Source organism: Chlamydotis macqueenii, chromosome 3 (genome assembly GCF_036417535.1).
Source record: "Chlamydotis macqueenii isolate bChlMac1 chromosome 3, bChlMac1.mat, whole genome shotgun sequence".
NCBI lineage: Eukaryota > Metazoa > Chordata > Aves > Otidiformes > Otididae > Chlamydotis > Chlamydotis macqueenii.
Genome location: NC_141558.1, coordinates 1,295,961 through 1,318,511, shown reverse-complemented (window position 1 = coordinate 1,318,511; position 22,551 = coordinate 1,295,961). Strand labels below are relative to the sequence as shown.

At 63.3% G+C, this 22,551-nt stretch overlaps 2 protein-coding genes across 7 annotated transcripts in view; one reads left to right on the top strand and one right to left on the bottom strand.

Moving 5' to 3' along the window:
- PTK2B (protein tyrosine kinase 2 beta) overlaps positions 1 to 15,001 on the top strand; it is a 30,746-nt gene extending 15,745 nt beyond the window's left edge. Inside the window, exons 7-31 of one of the 3 annotated variants that reach the window (XM_086743287.1) lie at positions 893 to 947; positions 2,899 to 3,039; positions 4,764 to 4,838; positions 4,938 to 5,039; positions 5,301 to 5,418; positions 5,606 to 5,645; positions 5,745 to 5,791; positions 5,932 to 5,985; positions 6,305 to 6,402; positions 6,494 to 6,578; positions 6,704 to 6,804; positions 6,907 to 7,022; positions 8,148 to 8,248; positions 8,363 to 8,452; positions 8,699 to 8,903; positions 9,353 to 9,461; positions 9,601 to 9,666; positions 10,320 to 10,445; positions 11,108 to 11,254; positions 11,907 to 11,942; positions 12,204 to 12,231; positions 12,583 to 12,626; positions 12,853 to 12,999; positions 13,841 to 13,921; positions 14,011 to 15,001. In XM_086743287.1, coding sequence (XP_086599413.1) covers positions 893 to 947; positions 2,899 to 3,039; positions 4,764 to 4,838; positions 4,938 to 5,039; positions 5,301 to 5,418; positions 5,606 to 5,645; positions 5,745 to 5,791; positions 5,932 to 5,985; positions 6,305 to 6,402; positions 6,494 to 6,578; positions 6,704 to 6,804; positions 6,907 to 7,022; positions 8,148 to 8,248; positions 8,363 to 8,452; positions 8,699 to 8,903; positions 9,353 to 9,461; positions 9,601 to 9,666; positions 10,320 to 10,445; positions 11,108 to 11,254; positions 11,907 to 11,942; positions 12,204 to 12,231; positions 12,583 to 12,626; positions 12,853 to 12,999; positions 13,841 to 13,921; positions 14,011 to 14,226 — 2,428 coding nt within the window. In that variant the 3' untranslated portion in view covers positions 14,227 to 15,001. Of the gene's footprint in view, positions 1 to 892; positions 948 to 2,898; positions 3,040 to 4,763; positions 4,839 to 4,937; positions 5,040 to 5,300; positions 5,419 to 5,605; positions 5,646 to 5,744; positions 5,792 to 5,931; positions 5,986 to 6,304; positions 6,403 to 6,493; positions 6,579 to 6,703; positions 6,805 to 6,906; positions 7,023 to 8,147; positions 8,249 to 8,362; positions 8,453 to 8,698; positions 8,904 to 9,352; positions 9,462 to 9,600; positions 9,667 to 10,319; positions 10,446 to 11,107; positions 11,255 to 11,906; positions 11,943 to 12,203; positions 12,232 to 12,570; positions 12,627 to 12,852; positions 13,000 to 13,840; positions 13,922 to 14,010 lie in introns of all 3 variants that reach the window. The other 2 variants (XM_086743286.1, XM_086743285.1) reach the window with 2 other exon arrangements.
- A 1,430-nt stretch (positions 15,002 to 16,431) lies between these two features.
- On the bottom strand, positions 16,432 to 21,440 carry CHRNA2 (cholinergic receptor nicotinic alpha 2 subunit). 4 transcript variants are annotated; one of them, XM_086744300.1, is made up of 6 exons: positions 21,377 to 21,440; positions 20,199 to 20,353; positions 19,390 to 19,434; positions 19,056 to 19,165; positions 17,107 to 18,211; positions 16,432 to 16,557 (listed from the first exon to the last, which is right to left on the bottom strand). In XM_086744300.1, the coding sequence occupies exons 1-6, from the start codon at positions 21,438 to 21,440 to the stop codon at positions 16,432 to 16,434; spliced, it is 1,605 nt and encodes a 534-aa protein (XP_086600426.1). The 4 variants fall into 4 exon arrangements, with proteins under 4 accessions (XP_086600426.1, XP_086600427.1, XP_086600428.1 ...); XM_086744301.1 differs by lacking the exon at positions 21,377 to 21,440 and having other exon boundaries at positions 20,244 to 20,312; XM_086744302.1 differs by lacking the exon at positions 21,377 to 21,440 and having other exon boundaries at positions 19,405 to 19,434; positions 20,199 to 20,222.
- Positions 21,441 to 22,551: the final 1,111 nt, after the last annotated feature.

Sequence of the window (22,551 nt, the reverse complement as noted above, 5' to 3'; positions counted from 1 at the left end):
TCTTCATCCTCCCACAGCTCCTCATCCTCCCGCAGCTCTTCATCCTCCCACAGCTCCTCATCCTCCTGCAGCTCCTCATCCTCCCACAGCTCTTCATCCTCCCACAGCTCTTCATCCTCCTGCAGCTCTTCATCCTCCCGCAGCTCTTCATCCTCCCACAGCTCCTCATCCTCCTGCAGCTCCTCATCCTCCCGCAGCTCTTCATCCTCCAGCTCCTCCTCATCCTCCAGCTCTTCTTCATCCTCCCACAGCTCTTCATCCTCCCACAGCTCCTCATCCTCCCACAGCTCCTCATCCTCCTGCAGCTCCTCATCCTCCAGCTCCTCCTCATCCTCCAGCTCTTCTTCATCCTCCCACAGCTCCTCATCCTCCCACAGCTCCTCATCCTCCCGCAGCTCCTCATCCTCCCACAGCTCCTCATCCTCCCGCAGCTCCTCATCCTCCCGCAGCTCCTCATCCTCCCACAGCTCTTCATCCTCCTGCAGCTCCTCATCCTCCCGCAGCTCCTCATCCTCCAGCTCCTCCTCATCCTCCAGCTCCTCCTCATCCTCCCGCTCTTCTTCATCCTCCTGCAGCTCCTCATCCTCCCACAGCTCCTCATCCTCCAGCTCCTCCTCATCCTCCCGCTCTTCTTCATCCTCCCACAGCTCTTCATCCTCCCACAGCTCCTCATCCTCCTGCAGCTCCTCATCCTCCTGCAGCTCTTCATCCTCCCGCAGCTCCTCATCCTCCTTGTCCCCCCGGGAGCTCCCCGTTGCCCCTCAGCTCCCACTTTTCCTTCGTGCTCCGCCCCCCCTCGCCCCATCGCAGCCCCCCGGGGAGGCCCCAGGCGGCCCCGGGCGCGGGGGTCCCGGCGGGGCCGTTCACGCGTGCGGGGGTCTCTGCTCTCCAGGAAGGAGGTGGGGCTGGACCTCTTCTTCCCCAGCCAGATGCAGGAGAACCTGAAGGTGAGGGACACGTGTGTGGGCGCGGGTGCGTGCACACGGGGCGGGGTTGCACGCGTGTAAGGTGTGTGAGCGCACACGGACGTGGCTTGGGGTTCTTACATACGTGTGCTGAAGCGCACATGTGGGTTTGCACGTGTGTGTGCGTCTGCCCAGACTTCTGTGGGCGTGTTCATGCTCTACATGTACATACACCCCATGTACATGCGTGTATATGTGCACATATGGGGCCAGGTGCGCACGTGTGGCTTTGCACACGTGTGTATGCGCACATCTGCCCACGCTCACGGAGCGTTGCACGCGCTCGCGAAGGTGCGTCTGCCTCCGCGTGCGTGCTCTCGTACAGGACCATGTGCTCCTGTGTGTATCGGTGCGCACGGGTGGATTTGCGTGTGCACACGTATGTGAAGGTGGATTTGCATGCATGTGCGTACGTGTGCATGTGGATTACGCATGCAGGCACGTCTGCTCGCACATGTGATGATGCGCCTGCATGCACACGCGTGTGTATGTATGCAAACATGTGACCATGCGTGCACACACTGGTTTGCACACGTGTGCGTGCACAGCTGCCCACACTCGAGTACGTTTGTGCACAATGGTGCGTACATGCGGGTGCATGTTCAGATTTGCAGGTGAGAGCGTGTGTGCGTGCGTCCGTGTGCGTGCACGTGCCCATGTGTATGCACGTGCCCATATACGTGTGTGTCTCCATGTGTCCGTGTGCCCCCATGTGCCTGTGTGTGCATGTCTCTGTGTGCATGCATGTGCCCATGTGCATGCGTGTCTCCGTACATGCGCATATCCGTGTGCGTGTCTGTGTGCATCCATGTGCCTGTGTGCGTATGTGTCTCCGTGTGTGTTCATGTATGTGTGTGTGCGCGTGTCTGTGTGCGTGCATGTGCCCATGTACATGCGTGTCCCTGTGCATGTGCGTCTCCGTGTGCATGTGTGTGTCTGTGTGCATGCCTGTGTCTGTGTGCGTGCGTGTCTCCATGTGCGTGCATGTGCCTGTGTGCATCCGTATGTCCATGTGCATGTGTGTCTCCATGAGCGTGCATGTCTCCGTGTGCATGCGTGTGTCTGTGTGTGTGCGTGTGTGTCCATGTGTGTGCATGTGTCCGTGTGTGTGCCCGTGTGCGTGCATGTGCCTGTGTTTGTGCATGTGTCCGTGTGCGTGTCTCCGTGTGCGTCTGCACGTGTGTGTCCATGTGCGTGCGTGTGCCTGTGTTCATGCATGTGTCTGTGTGCGTGTGTGTGCCTGTGTTCGTGCGTGTGCATGTCTCTGTGTGCGTGCGTCTGTGTGCATCCGTGTCTCCGTATGCATGCGTGTGCCCATATGTGTGCATGTGTCTGTGTGAGTGCGTGTGTCTCCGTGTGTGCGTGTCTCCGTGTGCGTGTGTCCGTGTGCGTGCGTGTGTCCGTGTGCATGCATGTGCCTGTGTTCATGCTTGTCTCTGTGTGCGTCTGTGTGTCCGTGTGTGTGCATGTCTCTGTGTGCGTGCGTGTGTCCATGTGCGTCCGTGTGCCCACGTGTGTCTGTGTGTGTGCATGTCTCCATGTACGTGCGTGTGTCCATGTGCGTCCGTGTGCCCGTGTGCATGCGTGTGTCTGTGTGTGTGGGTGTCTCCGTGTGTGTGTGTCCGTGTGCGTCCGTGTGCCCGTGTGCATGCGTGTGTCTGTGTGTGTGGGTGTCTCCGTGTGCGTGTGTCCGTGTGCGTCTGTGTGCCCGTGTGCATGCGTGTGTCTGTGTGTGTGGGTGTCTCCGTGTGTGTGTGTCCGTGTGCGTCCGTGTGCCCGTGTGCATGCGTGTGTCTGTGTGTGTGGGTGTCTCCGTGTGCGTGTGCATGTGTCCGTGTGCGTCCGTGTGCCCGTGCGCGCACGTGTGTCCGTGTGCGCGCGTGTCTCGCTGTGCCCGCGCTCACGCGTGTGGCGGTGTGCGGCGGCCCCGCAGCCCAAGCAGTTCCGGAAGATGATCCAGCAGACGTTCCAGCAGTACGCGCTGCTGCGGGAGGAGGAGTGCATCCTCAAGTTCCTGCACACCCTGGCCACCTTCGCCAGCATCGACCAGGAGAGCTACCGCTGCCAGCTCGTCGTGAGTCGGCCGGGCGCCGCGCGGGGCCGGGCTGCGCTGGGGTGGGCTGGGGTGGGCTGGGAATGGGGGTGGGATGGGATGGGATGGGATGGGATGGGATGGGATGGGGTGGGGTGGGATGGGGATGGAGATGGGATGGGGTGGGATGGGGATGGAGATGGGATGGGATGGGGATGGAGATGGGATGGGGTGGGATGGGATGGGAATGGGATGGGGTGGGGATGGGATGGGATGGGGATGGAGATGGGATGGGGTGGGATGGGATGGGATGGGATGGGATGGGGTGGGGTGGGATGGGGATGGAGATGGGATGGGGTGGGATGGGGATGGAGATGGGATGGGATGGGGATGGAGATGGGATGGGGTGGGATGGGATGGGAATGGGATGGGGTGGGGATGGGATGGGATGGGGATGGAGATGGGATGGGGTGGGATGGGATGGGATGGGATGAGATGGGATGGAATGGGATGGGATGGGATGGGAATGGAGATGGGGTGGGATGGAATGGGATGGGATGGAGATGGGGTGGGATGGGATGGGATGGGGATGGAGATGGGATGGGGTGGGATGGGATGGGATGGGATGAGATGGGATGGAATGGGATGGGATGGGATGGGAATGGAGATGGGGTGGGGATGGGATGGGGATGGAGATGGGATGGGGTGGGATGGGATGGGATGGGATGAGATGGGATGGAATGGGATGGGATGGGATGGGAATGGAGATGGGGTGGGATGGGATGGGATGGGAAGGGGATGGAGATGGGGTGGGATGGAATGGGATGGGATGGAGATGGGGTGGGATGGGATGGGATGGGATGGGATGGGAAGGGGATTGGGATTGGGATGGGATGGGATGGGGTGGGGTGGGATGGGATGGCGATGGGGACGGGGATGGGATGGGATGGGGTGGAGTGGGGTGGGGTGGGATGGGGTGGAGTCAGGTGGGGTGGGATGGGCTGCAGGAAGGGGATGGGGTGGGATGGGATGGGATGGGATGGGGTGGGGTGGGATGGGATGCGATGGGAGCACATCCCCCTGCCCGGGGTGCTTTGGGCCCAGGCGCACTGGCTGTGCCCCCCGGGGCAGGCAGCGCGCGGGGGGACGGGGACGCTGCGGGGTGGGGACAGCCGCCATCACCAGCTGGGCTTTGGGGCTCGGGGAGTAAATCCCTCGCTGTCCCCCCAGGGAGGCCCAATCCCAAAATCCCCCGGGGCGGGGCCTGCTGATCCTGCAGCCCCCCGGCATCACCTCCCCTGAGCACCGCTCCCCTCCCCACCGCGGGGGAGGCCCTGGGGACCCTTTTTGGGGGATGCTGCTTGCTGAGAGGGGCTGGGGGTGCTCTGGGGACCTTCCGCACCCCGCGGGTCCAAGCCTGCGAGCCAGCGCCTCCGGTTTGTCGAAGCCCTTTGGGGTGAGAAGGCGGCAAACTGGGAGCACTGGGAAGCCCTTCGGGGCCAGGAGGAGGAAAAACACCCAGGCCGGGCTCCTCGCCTCCACCGTTGTGCTGGTTTTAACTGGGATGGAGTCAGTTTTCTGGGGTTAAACCATGGCAACCATGTCCCATCCCTTCTCCAGACCATCCCCTCTCCATGTCCCTGCGGGAATGTGATTTTTCCCGGGGCGTCTCACACATCGCAGCGGGTTGAGGAGGGGGGGAACCTGGCTTTTGGGGTGTCCCCCCCGCACCCCAAATATTCATCCTCCTTCTGCTGTCCCCCTAGCAAGGGTGGAACATCACGGTGGACCTGGTCATCGGACCCAAGGGCATCCGGCAGATGACGAGCAAGGAGGCCAAGGTGGGAGGGTGGGGATGGGTGCTGGGTGGGGAGCAGGGGGGTGGGTGCTCTGCAATCGGTGAATAAAGTCGGCGCCGGGGGCTTCGCCTCTCTCCCCAGCCCACGTGCTTGGCCGAATTCAAGCACATCAAGTCCATCAAGTGCTCCAGCGTGGAGGAGGGCCGGGCGGTGCTGCAGCTGGGGCTCAGCGGCACCCCCCAGGTGAGGAGACGTTGGGTGGGGGGGTGCTGGGGGGGGGGTGGGTGGGATGAGGACCCCCCGGTACCATGGGGTGGCATCGTAATCCCATGGGATAGGCAGGACTTGGTGGATGGACCTGTTTCCACCAAGAGAGCTCCTGTCCCCAGGAGCCACCAAGGGTCCACCCCTGCCCGGGGGGTGCTTTGGTGCCAGGCATGTTGCTTGGGGTGTCGTGGGACCCCACCCCCAAAATCCCAGCATCCCCCTGCCTTCTCCCCCCAGTCCCTGGCCATCAAGACGGCGTCTCTGGCCGAGGCGGAGAACATGGCTGACCTCATCGACGGCTACTGCCGACTGCAAGGGGGCTCGGAAACCTCCCTCATCGTCTTCCCCAGGAGAGGTGAGCGGCCTGGGGGGGGGCACCGACCCCGGCAGGGTCCCACCCGCGCCCCTCTCCGCTCTCCCCACGGCCACGGCGTCACGCGTGGCTTTGGAGTGATGCCAGCTGAGAGCCGCCCAACTCGCCGCACGTGTGGTCGAGGCGCTGGGGGCGGCTGGGAAATGACCGTGTGCTGTCCTCTCCGCAGAGCGGGAGAAGAGGGTCAGCCTGCCGCAGATCCCGGCCCCGTGAGTAGCGCCTGGCCCCGGAGCGGGGCTGGGACCCCCGTCCTGTCGTGTCCCCCCCCAAACCCCGCTCCCTGACCCCCGCCTCCTCCCGCCCCACAGGCACCTGGAGGAGAGGCACTCCGCGCTGTCGGACAGCGTGAGCGTGGGTGAGGTTTCGGTTCTCCTCCTCCCTTCCCACCAGCCTGGGGGACACCGGTGAACGGGAATTTGGGGGGTGGTGGAGCTGGACCCCCCCCAGCCCCGTGAGCTCCCTGAATCCCCGCCCGCCGCCTCCCTCTTGCCCTAGATTCCGATATTTACGCTGAAATCCCCGATGAGTCCTCAAGACCGAGGTCTGGAGGTAGGTGCCACCCCTCTGGGTGCCCTCTTGCCCATCTCCCCAAGCCCTCCCGCCCCTCTCCCCCCACCATCGCCCCCTCCCCAAAACTGGGAACAAGGTTTCGCCTGCACTGACCCCCCACCTCCCCGGGAGGGGCTGGAGGAACTGGGATGACCCCGCGTGCCGTGGGGCAGGACCTGTAGGCGATGGAGAGGGGGTGGTGGAGAGGGTTGGTACCCCGGGGTGGCCAGCATCCCCCACGTCGTATTTGGGCTCTGCCCGCGGTGGGGGCGGGGGTGCGGGCGGCTGACGCTGCCACCCCGCTCCCCGCGTCCTCAAGTCCAGCACTACGGGATCTCCCGGGAGGACGTCACGTTGGGCAGGATCCTGGGAGAAGGCTTCTTCGGCGAGGTCTACGAGGGGATCTACACCACCCCGGTGAGCCTCCTGCCCTCTCCCCGCCCTGCCCGCCTCCTCCGCCGCCGCGGGGCGAAGCAACCCCCCCCCCCAACCCTCCTTCTCCTTGCAGAAAGGGGAGCGGGTCAACGTGGCCGTGAAGACCTGCAAGAAGGACTGCAGCCCGGAGAACAAGGAGAAGTTCCTGAGCGAAGCGGGTAGGCGACGGGGGTCCTGTTGTCCTGCGGAGCCCGCTCAGCCCCCACGCCGGGGCTCACGCCGCGGGGCACGGGACGGACGTGGGGGTCCTGGCGGTCCCCGCCACGATGTGGTCTCCCCGCAGTGCTGATGAAGAAGCTGGACCACCCCCACATTGTGAAGCTCATCGGCATCGCGGAAGAAGAACCCACTTGGATCATCATGGAGCTCTATCCCTACGGAGAGGTGAGCGGGCTCCCACCGCCGCTGGAGCCCGTCCCCCGCCGCCCTTCCCGCCCCCGCTGCGTCCCCCCGGTCCCTGACCCCCCCTCGCTCGTCCCGTCGCAGCTGGGGCAATACCTGGAGCAGAACAAGCACTGCCTCGCCGTGCCCACGCTCGTCCTCTACGCGCTGCAGATCAGCAAGGCCCTGGCCTACCTGGAGGCCATCAACTGCGTGCACAGGTGGGCCGGGGGGAAGCGGAGCCGGGCGGGACGGCGGGGGGACGGGGAGGTGGGGAGCAGGAGCGGGCAGGGGCAGGGGCTGGCAGCACCCTTTGCTGCAGAGCCTTTTGGCACCTGGGTGAGCTGTTGTCCAAGTGTGAGGTCTCCTTCTCCACCCGTTCTCCATCCGTTCTCCATGCCTTCTCCATCCTTTCGCCATGCCTTCTCCATCCCTTCTCTGTCCTTTCTCCATCCCTTCTCCATCCTTTCTCCATGCCTTCTCCATCCTTTCTCCATCTCTTCCACATTCCTTCTTCATCCCTTCTCCATCCTTTCGCCATGCTTTCTCCATCCCTTCTCCATCCCTGCTCTATCCTTTCTCCATCCCTTCTCCATCCCTGCTCTATCCTTTCTCCATCCCTTCTCCATACCTTCTCCATCCCTTCTCTATCCTTTCTCCATCCCTTCTCCATCCCTTCTCTATCCTTTCTCCATCCCTTCTCCATCCCTTCTCCATCCCTTCTCCATCCCTTCTCCATCCCTTCTCCATCCCTTCCCCATCTCTTCTCCATCCCTTCCCCATCTCTTCTCCATCCCTTCTCCATCCCTTCTCTATCCTTTCTCCATCCCTTCTCCATCCCTTCTCTATCCTTTCTCCATCCCTTCTCCATCCCTTCTCCATACCTTCTCCATCCCTTCTCTATCCTTTCTCCATCCCTTCTCCATCCCTTCTCCATCCCTGCTCTATCCTTTCTCCATCCCTTCTCCATCCCTGCTCTATCCTTTCTCCATCCCTTCTCCATCCCTGCTCTATCCTTTCTCCATCCCTTCTCCATACCTTCTCCATCCCTGCTCTATCCTTTCTCCATCCCTTCTCCATCCCTGCTCTATCCTTTCTCCATCCCTGCTCTATCCTTTCTCCATCCCTTCTCCATCCCTGCTCTATCCTTTCTCCATCCCTTCTCCATCCCTGCTCTATCCTTTCTCCATCCCTTCTCCATACCTTCTCCATCCCTTCTCTATCCTTTCTCCATCCCTTCTCCATCCCTTCTCCATCTCTTCTTCATCCCTTCCCCATCCCTCCTCCATCCCTTCTCCATCCCTTCTCCATCCTTTCTCCCTGGCCAAGGGTCTCTCTCCTTGCAGGGATATTGCCGTGAGGAACATCTTGGTCGCTTCCCCAGAGTGCGTGAAGCTGGGCGACTTCGGGCTCTCCAGGTACATCGAGGATGAGGAGTACTATAAAGGTAAGAGCTGTGTGGTGGGGCTGGGGCTTGCTCCAGCCCTGCGAGGGCAGAGACCATGGCGGGACCTCGCTGCCCTGCCCTGCTCCATCCCCCGCCGTCTTTCTCTCCCTCCAGCGTCCGTCACCCGTCTCCCCATCAAGTGGATGTCACCCGAGTCCATCAACTTCCGCCGCTTCACGACGGCCAGCGACGTCTGGATGTTCGGTGCGTGGTGGGACGGGGACAGAGCAGGGTCCTGGGCCTCGTTGGCCTCCCGTGGCGTTGTCTTAATGCCTGGGGACAAATCCTGCGCTGGAGCTGGGGGGTTATCCCAGCCTTGCCCTGGGGGAGAGACGCCTTGGTGGCAGGCAACAGAGCGCGGCGCTGTCACCGGGTCCCCGAAAACCCGAGCGAGGGGGGCGGTGCCCCCAGCTTTAACGTCATTTGAGGTGGCTGGCGTTGCCCCCGCAGCCGTGTGCATGTGGGAGATCCTGAGCTACGGCAAGCAGCCCTTCTTCTGGCTGGAGAACAAGGACGTGATCGGGGTGCTGGAGAGGGGCGACCGCCTGCCCAAGCCCGACCTCTGCCCGCCCGTCCTCTACACCCTGATGACGCGCTGCTGGGACTACGACCCCAGCGAACGGCCCAAGTTCAAGGACTTGGTTTGCAGCTTGAGGTGGGCACGGAGGCGGGGGAGCGGTTACGGGCAGGGGTGGGGGTCTGTGGTTTGCTGGAGCGAGTGGGTGAAGGAAAAAAAACGAAGCCATGCAAGATGTTGGGTCTGGAGTTTTCCGGCCAAGTCCGAACCCAAAGCACCGCTGGAGCTGGTCTGAGGTGTGGGGGTGCCTGGGCTGACGTGGAAATGCTTTGCTTCCTGGGGAGGGGGCTTGCAGGGGAGTCCTGACCCCGCATCTCGCTGGGGCCAGCCTCGTGGGGATGCTGGTGTGGCTGGCCATGACCAAGCTACGTCCTCCCAGTCCTTTCCCTCTCCTCTCCCCATCCCTCCTCCCTCCCTGGTGTTTCCCACGACCCGTCCAGCCCGAGCATCCCCACTTGGGATGCGGGAGGTGTGCCAACGCTCCCCACCCCCGGGGGTCCGTCGCCCCCCCCCGTCTCCCCCTGCAGCGACATTTACCTGATGGAGAAGGAGCTGGCCAAGGAGCAGGAGAGGAACAACCGCCACCGGCCTCCCAAAATCATGGAGCCGCCGGCCCTCCAGGAGCCGCCTCCCAAGGTGAGGAGAGGGCAGAGCCCGCGCGGGCGGGTCCGTCTCCGGGTGTCGCAGAAGCGGGACCTCCCTTGGGCTGGCACCCACCGTCTGTTTCTCCTTCTTCCTCCTCCTCCTCCTCCTCCTCCTGCTCCTCTCCCCGCAGCCCAGCAGACACAAGTACAAGCCACCACCCCAGAGCAACCTCCTGGCTCCCAAGCTGCAGTTCCAGGTACGGAACATCCCGCAGGGATCCGAGCGAGGGGGGTCGACGCCGGAAAAGCCCTGCCCGGAGATCAAGCCCTTGGGGGCTCGTGGTTTTTGGGTGTCCCGTGCCCCCACCAAGTGCCTCCCGCCGCCTTGCCGGCAGGACGTGGCGCCGCTCGGGCGCTGCCCCGTGTTTTGTCCGCCCCTCGGAGCTGGCAGAGAGGTTTCCTCCCCAGGGAAGGGGGTTTTGCACGCTTGGCAGCAGCCGGTTTGCGCGTACGACCGGTTTGCTGCTCCCCGGTGCTGCCGGGACCGATTTTGGGTGCCCCGGGGGAGCACAGGTCACCCCCTCCGCGAGGAGCCGGTGCTGGTCCCCGCAGCATCAGGGCCAAACCGCCACGAGCGACCGTTTTGGGGGCTATTTTGGAGCTGGGCAGGGGCCCCGGCAGCAGGGCGGGAGGTCCCGAGCTGATGCTGAGGGTGAGGAAAGAGCGGAGCGGGGAGGAAGGCCCCGATCCTGCCTCGCGGGCGGGCGTCACGGCTTGCTCCCGCCGCGAAAGCCGCTCTTCCCCCCGCGTCGTCCGCTCCGTCTGTCCGCTCTGACGCCCCGCGGCCTTGTTTTGTGCCCGCGCCGCCCCGCTGCCCGCGCTGCCCCCCCCGCTGCCGCCCCCGCCTCAGGTGCCCGAGGGTCTGTGTGCCAGCTCGCCCGCGCTCACCAGCCCCGTCGAGTACCAGTCTCCGGCCAACTCCCTGCACACCCCGCCGCTCAACCGCCACAACGTCTTCAAGCGCCACAGCATGAGGGTAAGAGGGGGTTCTTCCCTCGTCCCGCCGCAGCCGGAGGACGCGGCGGCGCCGGCTGACCTCGCAGGAGGGGGATGCTCGCTGCGCTTCGCTCTGTGCCGCTGCCTCCGCCGCTTTCGGCTCAGTGTTGCTCCCAACCCAAAAATCCTGTCGCCCCCTGGGCCGTGATGGGCTCCGGGGTGCCTCCAGCCCCACCGCTACGCATGTTTGCACGCGCATCCCGGTGAAGGCCGAGCGGCAGGCGTGGCGTCCCCCAAAAACGCTCTGGGGACGGGCGGCTGCTGCTCCTCGGGGCTTTGGGTCGGCTCTTGGCGTCGTCACCCGAAATGCCAGCGGTGGTTTGCAGCCTGGATTTGGTGGCTCCGAAATCAGAGCCGGGCGTTGGGGCACGGGCGGCGATGCTCCGCGCGGCGTTGCCGGGACGGCGGGCACGACGACCCGCTCCCCGCAGAAATTCCCCGGGATGCGGTGGTGGGAGACGCAGGATCGGTGGTTTCCTCTCGATAACTCGTCCCAGTTCCTCCCCAGTTTCGTTCTGGGGTGTCACGGCTGTCGGGCTGGGGCGCGCGGCTTGCACGCGCGGAGCGGGGCTCTGCCTCCCGTGCCCAAATCGAGGGGGGGGGGGGGTCTGTCTCCTGAACGCCCCCTGCTCTGCGCACCAGGAGGAAGATTTCCTCCGCCCCAGCAGCCGGGAGGAGGCGCAGAAGCTGTGGGAGATGGAGAGGCTCAAGATGCGGCAGGTCCTGGACAAGCAGCAGAAGCAGATGGTGGAGGACTACCAGTGGCTGCGGCAGGAGGAGAGGTCCCTGGTGAGCGGGCTCGGGCTCTGGCCCCCTCGTGAAGGCAGTGGAAGAGCCGCTGCCGCCCTTGGGGTTGCTCCTCATGGCCGGAAAAGCCAATTTTCCCCGGGAGGAACGGCTCCTCCAGCAGCATCCCTTGATTTTCCGCACCCGTAAGAAATCTCACAGAGCTGCTTTGTTTCCAAATGGATATTTCGAAACTTGGGCAAATTTTAAATACTCAAAATCTCGTCTGAACGAGCTTTTGAAATGCTAATCCGTCAGCCTGCGGTGAGACAGGCTTGGAAGGAGACAAAAATGTTTTGTTTGATGGACTCACCCAGCAAAGCCCAGCTCCCTGCACCCCCAAAGCTGTCAGATGCTGAGCGCCTGCAACCAAAAAAAAAAAGCTTAATTTTTTTTTTGGAGGAGCAGTCTGAGGTTCCTGGTACCCCGGGAGAAGGCAGGGAGCAGAGAGGGGTGGTGGGATGGGATGGGATGGAGATGGGACCAGCGTTGGGCATGAAGCCCCTTCCCCTCCCACATTCCCGCACCCTGCAGAGCTGCATCCCCGTGACGCGTTCCATGAATCTCTCAGAAATTGGGAAAATCCTTTTTTTTTTTTATCCTTTCTTTTTCCTTTTTTTTCCGTGCCTCTCACAAAGCTTCCCCCCCTTTGCAGGACCCGACGGTGTTTATGAACAACAACGCTCCTCCGGTGAGTGGTGCTGGCTCCGGAGAGACCGCGTCGGGGTGTGATGGGTGCAGGGGGTCCTTCTCCTGGGGCGTTTTGGAGACCCCCCGTGTCCTTTGGCACGGATTGGTGATAAACGCGCCCCTCACACTGGGAAAATTAACCCGCAAATGTTAATGGGGTGAAATCCCGGCGGTCCCCGGAGGGGCTGGCAATGCCTCCTCCCTCTTCGCTGCCTCCAGCCGGGAGTTTGTGCCGCTCACTCTCCGTTTCTTCCCTCCGCAGCTGCTCCCGGAGAAGGAGACGGATTACAGTGAGTGCCCATGGCTGCCCAGGGTGGGGGGGCTGCCCATGAGACCCCCCGTTTTGGGGCTGCAAGCGGGGACCCCTGCGCTGAGCCGGCAAGGAGCCTCGGGGACGTATCCCTGCTGGCTTCAGGATCCTCCGTGAAAGAGATCCCAGATCACGGGGAGCGGCTTTGCTTGCCCAAGGGAGGGACCTGCCTGTCCCGGGGATGGGGGTTCGAGGGGGCCTGACCCCGCGGGGAGGTGGGTCAGGGTGCTGTGGGACGTGGCAGGGGTGCCGGGGGGTCTCGTAGCACGCCCGCGCGTCTGTGGGAGCGGCTGGAGTGACTCCTTCCTTTCCCTTACTGACGGCGTAGCAGAGTTCACGGGACCTCCCCAGAAGCCTCCAAGACTCGTGGCGCAGGTGAGACCTCCCTGGCTCGGGCCACCACGGTCCCGGTCCTCCTCCTCCATCTCCACGGTCTCATTTCTCCTCCTCCATCATCCCACTGCCTCTGCAGGACGGGACCCAGCAGCATCGGGGTGGCGGGTGGGAGGCGGATGGGTCTGGCCAGGGCTCCCCGTAGGTGTCGGTCTTTCCCTCCTTGCCCCCTCGGTCCATCTGATCCCGTCGTGTCCCCGTTCCCCAGCAATCCATCCACCCAGCCCCCACCGCCAACCTGGACCGCACGGATGACACAGTGTACAGCAACGTCATGGACCTGGTGCGGGCCGTGCTGCAGCTGAAGAACGAGATCAGCCTCCTACCCCCGGAGGAGTACATCCTGGTGGTGAAGGTAGGGAGGGGGCAACGCCAGGGGAACGGGGGAGGGAGTTGGAGTGCTGAGCCGCTCACACAAGCATCCTTCCCAGGAAGGTCTTGCACATGTAGGAGGGAGCATTTCCGACATTCCCAGCTCCTCCTTTGGATCCTTGGGTCAATGATGGGAGTGTCTCCAACATGCCCTGCTTCGTTGGGTCCTTGGGTCAATGGTGGGAGCATTTCCAGCACTCCTTGCTCCTCCGTTGGGTCCTTGGGTCAATGGTGGGAGCATTTCCAGCACTCCCTGCTCCTCCGTTGGGTCCTTGGGTCAATGGTGGGAGCATTTCCAGCACTCCCTGCTCCTCCGTTGGGTCCTTGGGTCAATGGTGGGAGCATTTCCAGCACTCCCTGCTCCTCCGTTGGGTCCTTGGGTCAATGGTGGGAGCATTTCCAGCACTCCCTGCTCCTCCGTTGGGTCCTTGGGTCAATGGTGGGAGCATTTCCAGCACTCCCTGCTCCTCTGTTGGGTCCTTGGGTCAATGGTGGGAGCATTTCCAGCACTCCCTGCTCCTCCGTTGGGTCCTTGTGTTGATGACGAGACAGTTTCCCGCGTGCCCTACTCCTCCATTGGGTCTTTGGGTCAATGGTGGAAACATTTCCAACATTCCCAGCTCCTTCTTTGGATCGGGTCAATGGTTGGAGCATTTCCAGGACTCTCTGCTGCTCCGTTGGGTCCTTGGGTCAATGATGGGAGAGTCTCCCACCACGCCCCTCTCCCAGACGGGATCCTTGACTCAGCCACAGAGACTGTTCCCATGCCCCGCTTCCCTGTGCCCGTCCCCGGATCCATCCTAACCCTGCCGCCCTCCCCGCAGAACGTGGGCCTGTCCCTGCGGAAGCTGATCGGCAGCGTCGATGAGATCCTGCCCATCCTGCCCGCCGCCTCCCGCACCGAGGTAGGACCCGGGGAGGAGGGAACGGGGGTCCGGCGCGGGGCCGTGTGCTAGCGACGCTCCTGTCTGTAACCCCTGCGTGTCCCGCTCAGATCGAGGGGACCCAGAAGCTGCTCAACAAGGACTTGGCCGACCTCATCAACAAGATGCGCCTGGCGCAGCAGAACGCCGTCACCTCGCTGAGCGAAGAGTGCAAGCGGCAGATGCTGACGGCCTCCCACACCCTGGCCGTGGACGCCAAGAACCTCCTGGATGCCGTGGACCAAGCCAAGGTCCGGGCCAACCTGGTGAAGCTGTGCTTGGAGTGAGGGCCGGGGCGGAGAGAGGGAAGGAGAAAGGGTGGGGAAGGAGAGGAGGAGAGGGACCGCCGTCCTTCCCGTCGGCGGAGATGCGAGGAGAGCGTTGCGGAGGAGCTGGCTTTTGTGTGTCTCCCGTGGCCTCGCCGTCCTGCCCTCCCTGTCCCCCCCTCCTCCCGCAGCCGCTCGTGTCTTTGGCATCGTCTCGTCGCTCTTCTGAAGAAGGGAGGCATCTGGTGACTGGTCCGTGGGAAGGGCCCGGGGGGGACCTGGCTGTCCCCGAGGGCGGCCGAAGGTCCCGCTGCCTCGGCGGCTCTTTCATCCCCGGCTGCCAGCGGGTCCGTGCGATGGGGACCGGGACCGGGGCCGCGGCGACGCGGGGAGCTGGCATCCCGGGGTCCCCAGGGGCCGTCGGAGCGGTGGCCGGAGGGACCGCGCGCGTTTCCTTGCACATTGTCTAGAAGAGTTTATTTAACGACGGGAAGCGGGTCCGCGCGCCGCGGCGGGGCCGGTTGCAGCGCCCGCGGCCGGATCGTGCCCGGCCCCGAGCCTGCGGAGCGCGGGAGGGATGGGACCCCGCGGACCGCAGCCTTCGGTGACGCAAACCGGGAGGACGGTGCCTCTTCCCGCGGAGTTTTCTCCCAGCTGCTCTGTGTAAGCGACGGCGGCCAACCAACGTCTCTGTCCGGTTTGTGCTTTTCCAGTCGGAAACTGTACGGTTCGGGCTTTTCCCCGCGCGTCTTCCCGCAGCGTCGTTCGTTCTGGCTAAGATAAACCGTGCACAAAGTCCCGCCGTCCCCGTGCTTGCCTGTCACCCTCGTACCCCGGGGACAAGTCCCCCGGTCACCAGCATCTCCTCGAAAAGAGTAAGGGTCGTGCCGGACAGACCTGGAGTGGGGAAACGCCGTCCCGGAGGGTGAACCTGGGTCTGCTGCCCCCACGTCCCCTCCGGAGCCCCGTTTCCCTCCCGTTGACCCCACAAACCATACGGGGGTCCTGGACTCCCCCAGCTCCCACCCCAAATCTTGCTCGTGAGGGTATCTGCAGACCTGGGCTTTTCAAAGAGCGTCAGGAATGGGGGGAAATTCACGGTGGAGGCTGCTGGGAAGCGGTTTGTGCGGGACAGCACAGCCACGAAGAAGGGCTTCCCCCAAAAGAAGGACGCTCAGGGGTCTAGTGCCACACTGGAGGGTGGGGGGCACCCCGAGAGCTTGTGCTTTGGTGGCCTCATCAGCCAGGCAGGGACCAGCCAACAGCCCTGCGTCACCCCAGGGAGATCCAACCCCAACCCAACCAGAAATGATCCTCACGGGAGGGCTCTGCAGAGCCCTAAAACCCTGCGTACCGGGTCGGACACGCACACGGGGCATCCACTGCCTCTCTGGGCAACCTGGGCCAGTGTCCCAGCACCCTCAGCGTAAAAAAAAATGTCTGCCTTGTGTCTAATATGGAAGCTGGACAAGCAGTTTGGGATCTGACGTGGGATGGAGAGGAGGATTTGCTGGGGATGGACCTCAGCAGCGCAGCTGAGTCCACCGGCCTCGGGGTCCGTGGACTGGGTGGGTGATCCCTTCCAAGCCACCCACGTTTCTGGATCGCCTGTTCCCATCTCCCTGCTACCCCGAGCTCCGGTGCGGGATGGCGTGGAAGCGACCAGCTCGTGCTGGCAAGTTGTACAGGGTCTGGCCCTCGGCTGAGCTTTGCAGGGCGGAGACTCCAAAGCCACGCAGCCGAGCAAGGACCTCCATCCCGTCACCTCAGCCCTTCTACATGGACCATCCGAAGCGTTATTGCTTGCCCCATGCCATGTGTGACCGCACTCTGTGGTCAGGATGAGTCCTAAAGTGGCCGTGATGTCCCCTCTTCTTGCCCAACACGTTGGATTCGTGGCCAGACACAACTCTTGGGTTTTGGGTAGGACTTCCAGCAGCTTGGCCAACGAAGAAGCCGTTCGGTGCCATCCTCCATGCCGAGATGGCCGCGACCGCCCGGGGCAGGGTGGCAGGCAGCCGTCCCTCCCCACCATCCCCAGGTCACCCCTCAGCACATCCCTTTCTTCACCCCACATTTCCCACCCAAGGGTCCTCCGTGGTTGCAACCGCGTCCTCCCAGGGAGAGGCGAGGGTCCGGCTGGACGTGGGGACCACCCGTGCCCGCTCCCCGGGAGGAAGGGAGCGCGCGTTGGCCGCCATCCCCGCCCGCAGCCACACCCAGCCCCTAGATCATCCCCGCCATGTAGGGCGGGAGGAAGAGCCCCACGGTGCCCAGCAGGCAGACGATGATGAACATCCAGAGGAAGATGCGGTCGATCACCATGGCCACGTACTTCCAGTCCTCCTTCACCTGCCGGGCAGAAAGAGGCCGTGAGGGCCGGCAGAGGATGCAGCCCCCCAATTTCTGAGGACCCCTTGGGGTTAGGAGACCACCCGGGGCTTCCTCCCCATCCGGGGTTTGCGTCGGGGCGAGGAGACACCCAGCGTCTTGGGAAAGCCGTGGAGCAGCAGGGCTGGGGGATGGACCTCTCTGGGGAGGGGCCTGAAGGTTTTGTGAAACCAGCTGGGTAAAAGTAGGGGTGCAGCCCCCGAGAGGGGTCCCAGGAGGGTGGGGTGGGCCTTCCAAGGGCAGGACAGCACGGGCAGGAGAGGGGCCACAGCGTCCCCACGGCCAGCAGGGATGGGAACTGGAGGAACCCTCAACTGACCCTGTGGACCAGGCATCACCCAGGAGGTGGTCGTTGATCTTCTCCCTGGTTTTGGGTCCCCAACAGCCAGGGAACCACCCAGGGGTCCCAGCACTGACCCTCCCACCCCATGGAGGTACAAGGGGCAGGAGGCAACACCCACAGTAGGAGACCCCCCCCTCACCCTCCGTCCCTCGGGGGCACCCACTCACGGAGAAGTCGGCGTCCTCGGCGCGCAGGTGGTCCGCGATGTACTGCACCCCTTCCAGGGCCTTCAGGACGCTGGGGGACAGCATCAGCCCCCGCTTCAAGCCCACCACCTCCTCCTCCTCCCCCTTGGGGGGCACCCGGGGGGCTGAGCCCACCGACGTCTTCCCAGCTTGGCGCCCGCAGCCGTAGCGGCACTGGGTGCCCTGGCCGTGGGCACCCGCCTGGGACATGCGGCTGGGGTATGTCTTCTCCTCCTCTTCCTCTTCCTCCTCCTCCTCTTCCTCCTCCTCCTCCTCCTCCTCCCACTTGTCATCCACGTCGGTCTCCAGCCAGCACCGGGAGGTGCTGAGCCTCGTCCCGGGGAGGTCGTACTGCCCCACGGTCTCCTTGGGGGGAGGCAGCACCGGGGGTCGCGTCATGAAGAGCCAGCGAGGGATGAAGTTGAGGAAGAAGCTACGCACCCAGCGGGGCATGGTGTGGGTGCTGGGGGAGCGGTGGTGGACGTTGAGGACGAACACGGTGATGATGATGGAGAGCGTGACGAAGATCATGGTGAAGAGGAGGTACTCGCCGATGAGAGGGATGACCAGCGAGGTGGACGGGATTATTTCCGTGATGAGCAGCAGGAAGACGGTGAGGGACAGCAGGACGGAGATGCAGAGGGTGATCTTCTCCCCGCAGTCGGAGGGCAGGTAGAAGACCAGCACGGTCAGGCAGGAGATAAGCAGGCAGGGGATGATGAGATTGATGGTGTAGAAGAGCGGGAGGCGGCGGATGACGAAGTAGAAGGTGATGTCGGGGTAGATCTCGGTGCAGCAGTCGTACTTCTTGGAAGTGTAGGTGCCAATGGCGTTTATGATGGCCCACTCTCCGCTCTCCCAGTAATCCTTGAGGTCCACTTGGCGCTCCATGTTCTCCAGGTCGATCTTGGCCTTGTCGTAGGTCCAGGAGCCGAACTTCATCTTGCAGTTCTGCTGGTCGAAGGGGAAGAAGGTGACGTCGATGCTGCACGAGCTTTTGTAGATGGCGGGTGGCACCCACTTGACCTTCCCGTTGGAGAAGAGGTGGGCCTTCGTCATGTGGGTCACGGCGAACTCCCCGTCAGCGCTGCGGGGATGGAGAGATGTGAAGGTCCAAGAGTCAGGGTCAGGAGCTCCCTCAGCATCAGGGGTTCGCCCTCCTGGGCATCACCCAGGGCATGGACGTGGGTGGGAGCAGGAGCACCGGACACAGGGAGACGGATGCAGAATGATCTCTATCCTTCCCCTGGGGTGGGATGGGGGGCGGGAGGGGAGGGGAGGGGATGGGGTGGGGTGGGATGGGATGGGATGGGATGGGGTGGGGTGGGATGGGGTGGGGTGGGATGGGATGGGATGGGATGGGGTGAGCTGCGGGAAGGGAAGGTGCAGGAAGGTGCGGGAAGGTGCGGGAAGGGAAGGGAAGGGAAGGGAAGGGAAGGGAAGGGAAGGGAAGGGAAGGGAAGGGAAGGGAAGGGAAGGGAAGGGAAGGGAAGGGAAGGAAGGGAAGGGAAGGGAAGGGAAGGGAAAGGAAGGGAAGGGAAGGTGCGGGAAGGGAAGGGAAGGGAAGGGAAGGGAAGGGAAGGGAAGGGAAGGGAAGGGAAGGGAAGGGAAGGGAAGGGAAGGCAAGGGAAGGGAAGGGAAGGGAAGGGAAGGGAAGGGAAGGGAAGGGAAGGGAAGGGAAGGGAAGGGAAGGGAAGGGAAGGGAAGGGAAGGGAAGGGAAGGGAAGGGAAGGGAAGGGAAGGGAAGGGAAGGGAAGGGAAGGGAAGGGAAGGGAAGGAAGGGAAGGAAGGGAAGGGAAGGGAAGGGAAGGGAAGGGAAGGTGCGGGAAGGGAAGGGAAGGGAAGGGAAGGGAAGGGAAGGGAAGGGAAGGGAAGGGAAGGGAAGGGAAGGGAAGGGAAGGGAAGGGAAGGATCTCAGCAGTGTCACTCACTTGTTGTAGAGCACAAGATCAGGGATCCAGATCATTTCGGAAGGCACCCGGATGGAGGTGACATTGTCAAAATCTGCTGGGTCCCAGCGCAGCTTGTAGTCACTCCACTCCTGGAGGGAGATGTGGAGGGAAGGGCGTCAGGTGGCCCTGGTCTGGTGGGACCAAGCTGCCCAACGCCTCCTCCTCTTCCTCCTCCTCCCCTGGCAGCATCCCCCAGAGGAACAACGCCATGGAGATGCCACCAAGCCCCCCTGGGCAGGGTCTCTCTGCCCCAAATGCTGCACCCTCCTTGACACGTTCCTGCCCTTGCCCCAGAGAGGGAACAGGCTCCCACCTGCTTCAGCCAGACGTTCGTGGTCATCATCTGGTTCTTTTCATCCTGTGGTGGGACAGAGGGAGAGGTGAGAGGAGACGAAGAGAGGTCTTGTCCCACCACTGCATCGTCCCCTGGACCACTGCTTTTGCTTTCTGCCCTCCACCTTCGGGGTTCAGCTCCTGGCAGCAACCGGCAGCAGCACAAGTCCAAGGAGATGCTAGATTTCCCCAAGATGTCTGCTCACTAGATGGCAGCAAGAAACAGCGTGCTGCAGCGCGCAGCTCTGCGGCGCTCGGAGGGACCGAGAAACGCACGGTCCCACGGGCAGGGGGGTGGAAGGGTGGACAGATGGACAGGTGGACAGATGGATGGATAGATAGATGGTTTAGTGGACATGGTGGTGGTGGGTTGATGATCTTGGACGTCTCTTCCAACCTTACGATTCTACGACTCTGTGGATGGGTGGACGGATGGGTGTCCACGGGAGGAATGAGCCAGGGATGGATGGACAGACAAACCCAGAGGTGCCCCGGGGCAGGCAGATGGTGGATGAGGACACGACAGGGGTGGAGAACGGCAGTTGTCCTTGATGCTCTCCCGCTGCCAGGGGAAGGGAGGCTTTGGGATGGAGAGGAGGGGTGCAGACCTCCCCACTCATTGGAGATCTGGGGGAGATGGAGTGGGTGGAGACGGCAAGGAGCTCGCTGCTGCCCAAACCCAACCTCCCACCAGTGTCCCCAGTCCCCGGTCTGCCAGACCAGTAGGACCAACTGGTGAAAAGCCAGACGCCGTGCAGAACTGAAGTCCCTGCCGGTGGGGCTACGCACCACGTCGATCAGCTGGGCGATGGAGAGCCCGAACCTCACGATGACGACGTCGGAGGTGTTGGGCACCGGCCGCGACCAGCGGTTGTAGCCGGTGAAGAGGTGCTTGAAGAGACGCTCCTCGGCCCGGCTGCCGGGCTGGTCCCGCAGGCAGGAGGCTGTGGGGAGACGGGGATGGGGGGAGAGCTGGCTGACCCCTCCCTTCCACACCCCACAGAGCAGGTGGGGATGCTAAACCCCACCCTGGGATGGGGAGAGGGGAATTGACCCCCTCGTGGTGGCCCCATGCTCCTCATGGGGGGTCAACCTCGTGACATTGGCTGAGAAAATCCCACCCTTGGGTGGCTGAGGTCCCTCTCCCAGTCCCCTCCAGCTGCTCTTACTGGTGCTAACTGGTTCAGTCAGCAAGGTGGAGGCTGACCCAGTCCTGGGGACTGCGGCAGCCTGCCCAGAGACCGCCCCCGGGGCTGGGCAGGAGACAGGGCTGGGAAGGAGCGCCAACGCTCTTCGCTCTGCCGAGGAAGTCGTTGGCCTTGGTCTTCGGTGCCGTCGGCTCGCGGCGCATCGCTCGGCCGCCCTTCCTCGCTGCAGGGCCCCATAAATCTCCACCAGCGAGGCCGAGGGAGCGAGGGAGGGAGGGAGGGCTTTACCCAGCGATGCGCAACCAAAGAGAGGGCGTAGGGGTGGCTCTGCCCTGAAGAAGGACGGGTGCACGGCCCCGTAGCATCTTGGAGGTCCGCAGGGAAGGGACAAGCAGGGTGCCCCACAAGGTCTTGCGTTGATGGAGGGAAGCAAAATCTCTTTTTTTTTTTTTTTTCCACCCCTCCAACATTTCTGGCGTGCACAGGATGGATTTGGGGTCCCAGAGGTGCGTCCCCTGTGGGGGTGACCCAGACCCCCCCCAGCCCCAAGGGTCTGGGTGGTGTCAAGCTGCTCCACAAAGACCCGGACCCCCGTGTCCTAGGGACCACACCAGCGCGGAGACTGGGGATGCTGAGAGAGCGCCTGGGGGTAAACTGGGAGAGAACTGGTTTTTCCACATGCATGTGCCACAGCCCCCTCGCCTTCCCCTCCCCCCTCCCTAAATTTACCCCCCCGCAGTGGGTGACCCCCACCGTGGGAAGGTGGAGGTCAAGGGAAGGAAATCCAGGTATCCCAGGAAAAGCCGGAGCCGCCCTTACCCTCCCGGAAGGTGAGGAAGCACCACGCGACGAGGAGGGCGATGCCGTGAGACGGTCGCCCCATGCTCCCTGTGCCGCTGTCCCCCGCGGACCCCCGCCCTGGGGCAAAGCCCCCAACACCTCGGGTGGGAGCAGGGCGAGCGATGGGCTGAGACGGCGCTGGGAGAGGAGGCTCAGCAGGGAAAGCCACCACCGGCGACGTCCGACGGGGCGTCCTGCGCGTCCCCACCGTTGGCGAGCGCTGGGGGAGCCATGGATGGAGCCGGACGCGGGCTGGGAGACCCGCAGCAAGGACGCAGCCTGGCCAGGGCGGGATGCTCTGCCGGGTCACCTGCCCCAAATTTCCTTCCTGGAAAGACAGCAGAGAGCAGCAGCGTCACCGCGACGCCACCGCGGTGCGGGTCTCGGAGGTGACGGTCCCGTTGCGTGCCCTCAACAAGCCCGGCATTGCCCCTGAGGGATTTAAAGGTGGAGATGGAGCCCAGTGCTCTGAATTTTACGGGGACGGCCAGGAAATAACTGGTTTCCGCCATCCTTCTGCACTCCCCGACTCAAAGCTGACCGTGCCCTGAAAGCGAGGGAGAGGGAAACATCTCAGCTGCTCCAAGAGACTGCGCTGCCCCGAACGGGCTCCTGGGGCTGGAGCCTTTTGCCATCCAACCTCACCCCTGCATCCATCCACCCCTGCATCCATCCACCCCTGCATCCATCCACCCCTGCATCCATCCACCCCTCCATCCATCCACCCCTGCATCCATCCACCCCTGCATCCATCCACCCCTCCATCCATCCATCCCTCCATCCATCCACCCCTCCATCCATCCACCCCTGCATCCATCCACCCCTGCATCCATCCACCCCTCCATCCATCCATCCCTCCATCCATCCATCCCTCCATCCATCCACCCCTGCATCCATCCACCCCTGCATCCATCCACCCCTCCATCCATCCATCCCTCCATCCATCCACCCCTGCATCCATCCACCCCTCCATCCATCCACCCCTGCATCCATCCACCCCTCCATCCATCCACCCCTGCATCCATCCATCCATTCGTTCATCCTTCCATCCATCTTTCCATGGATCCATCCTCACAACCATCCATCCACCCATCTGTCCATCGATCCTTGCATCCCTCCATCCATCCATCCGTCCATCCGTCCATCCCTCCATC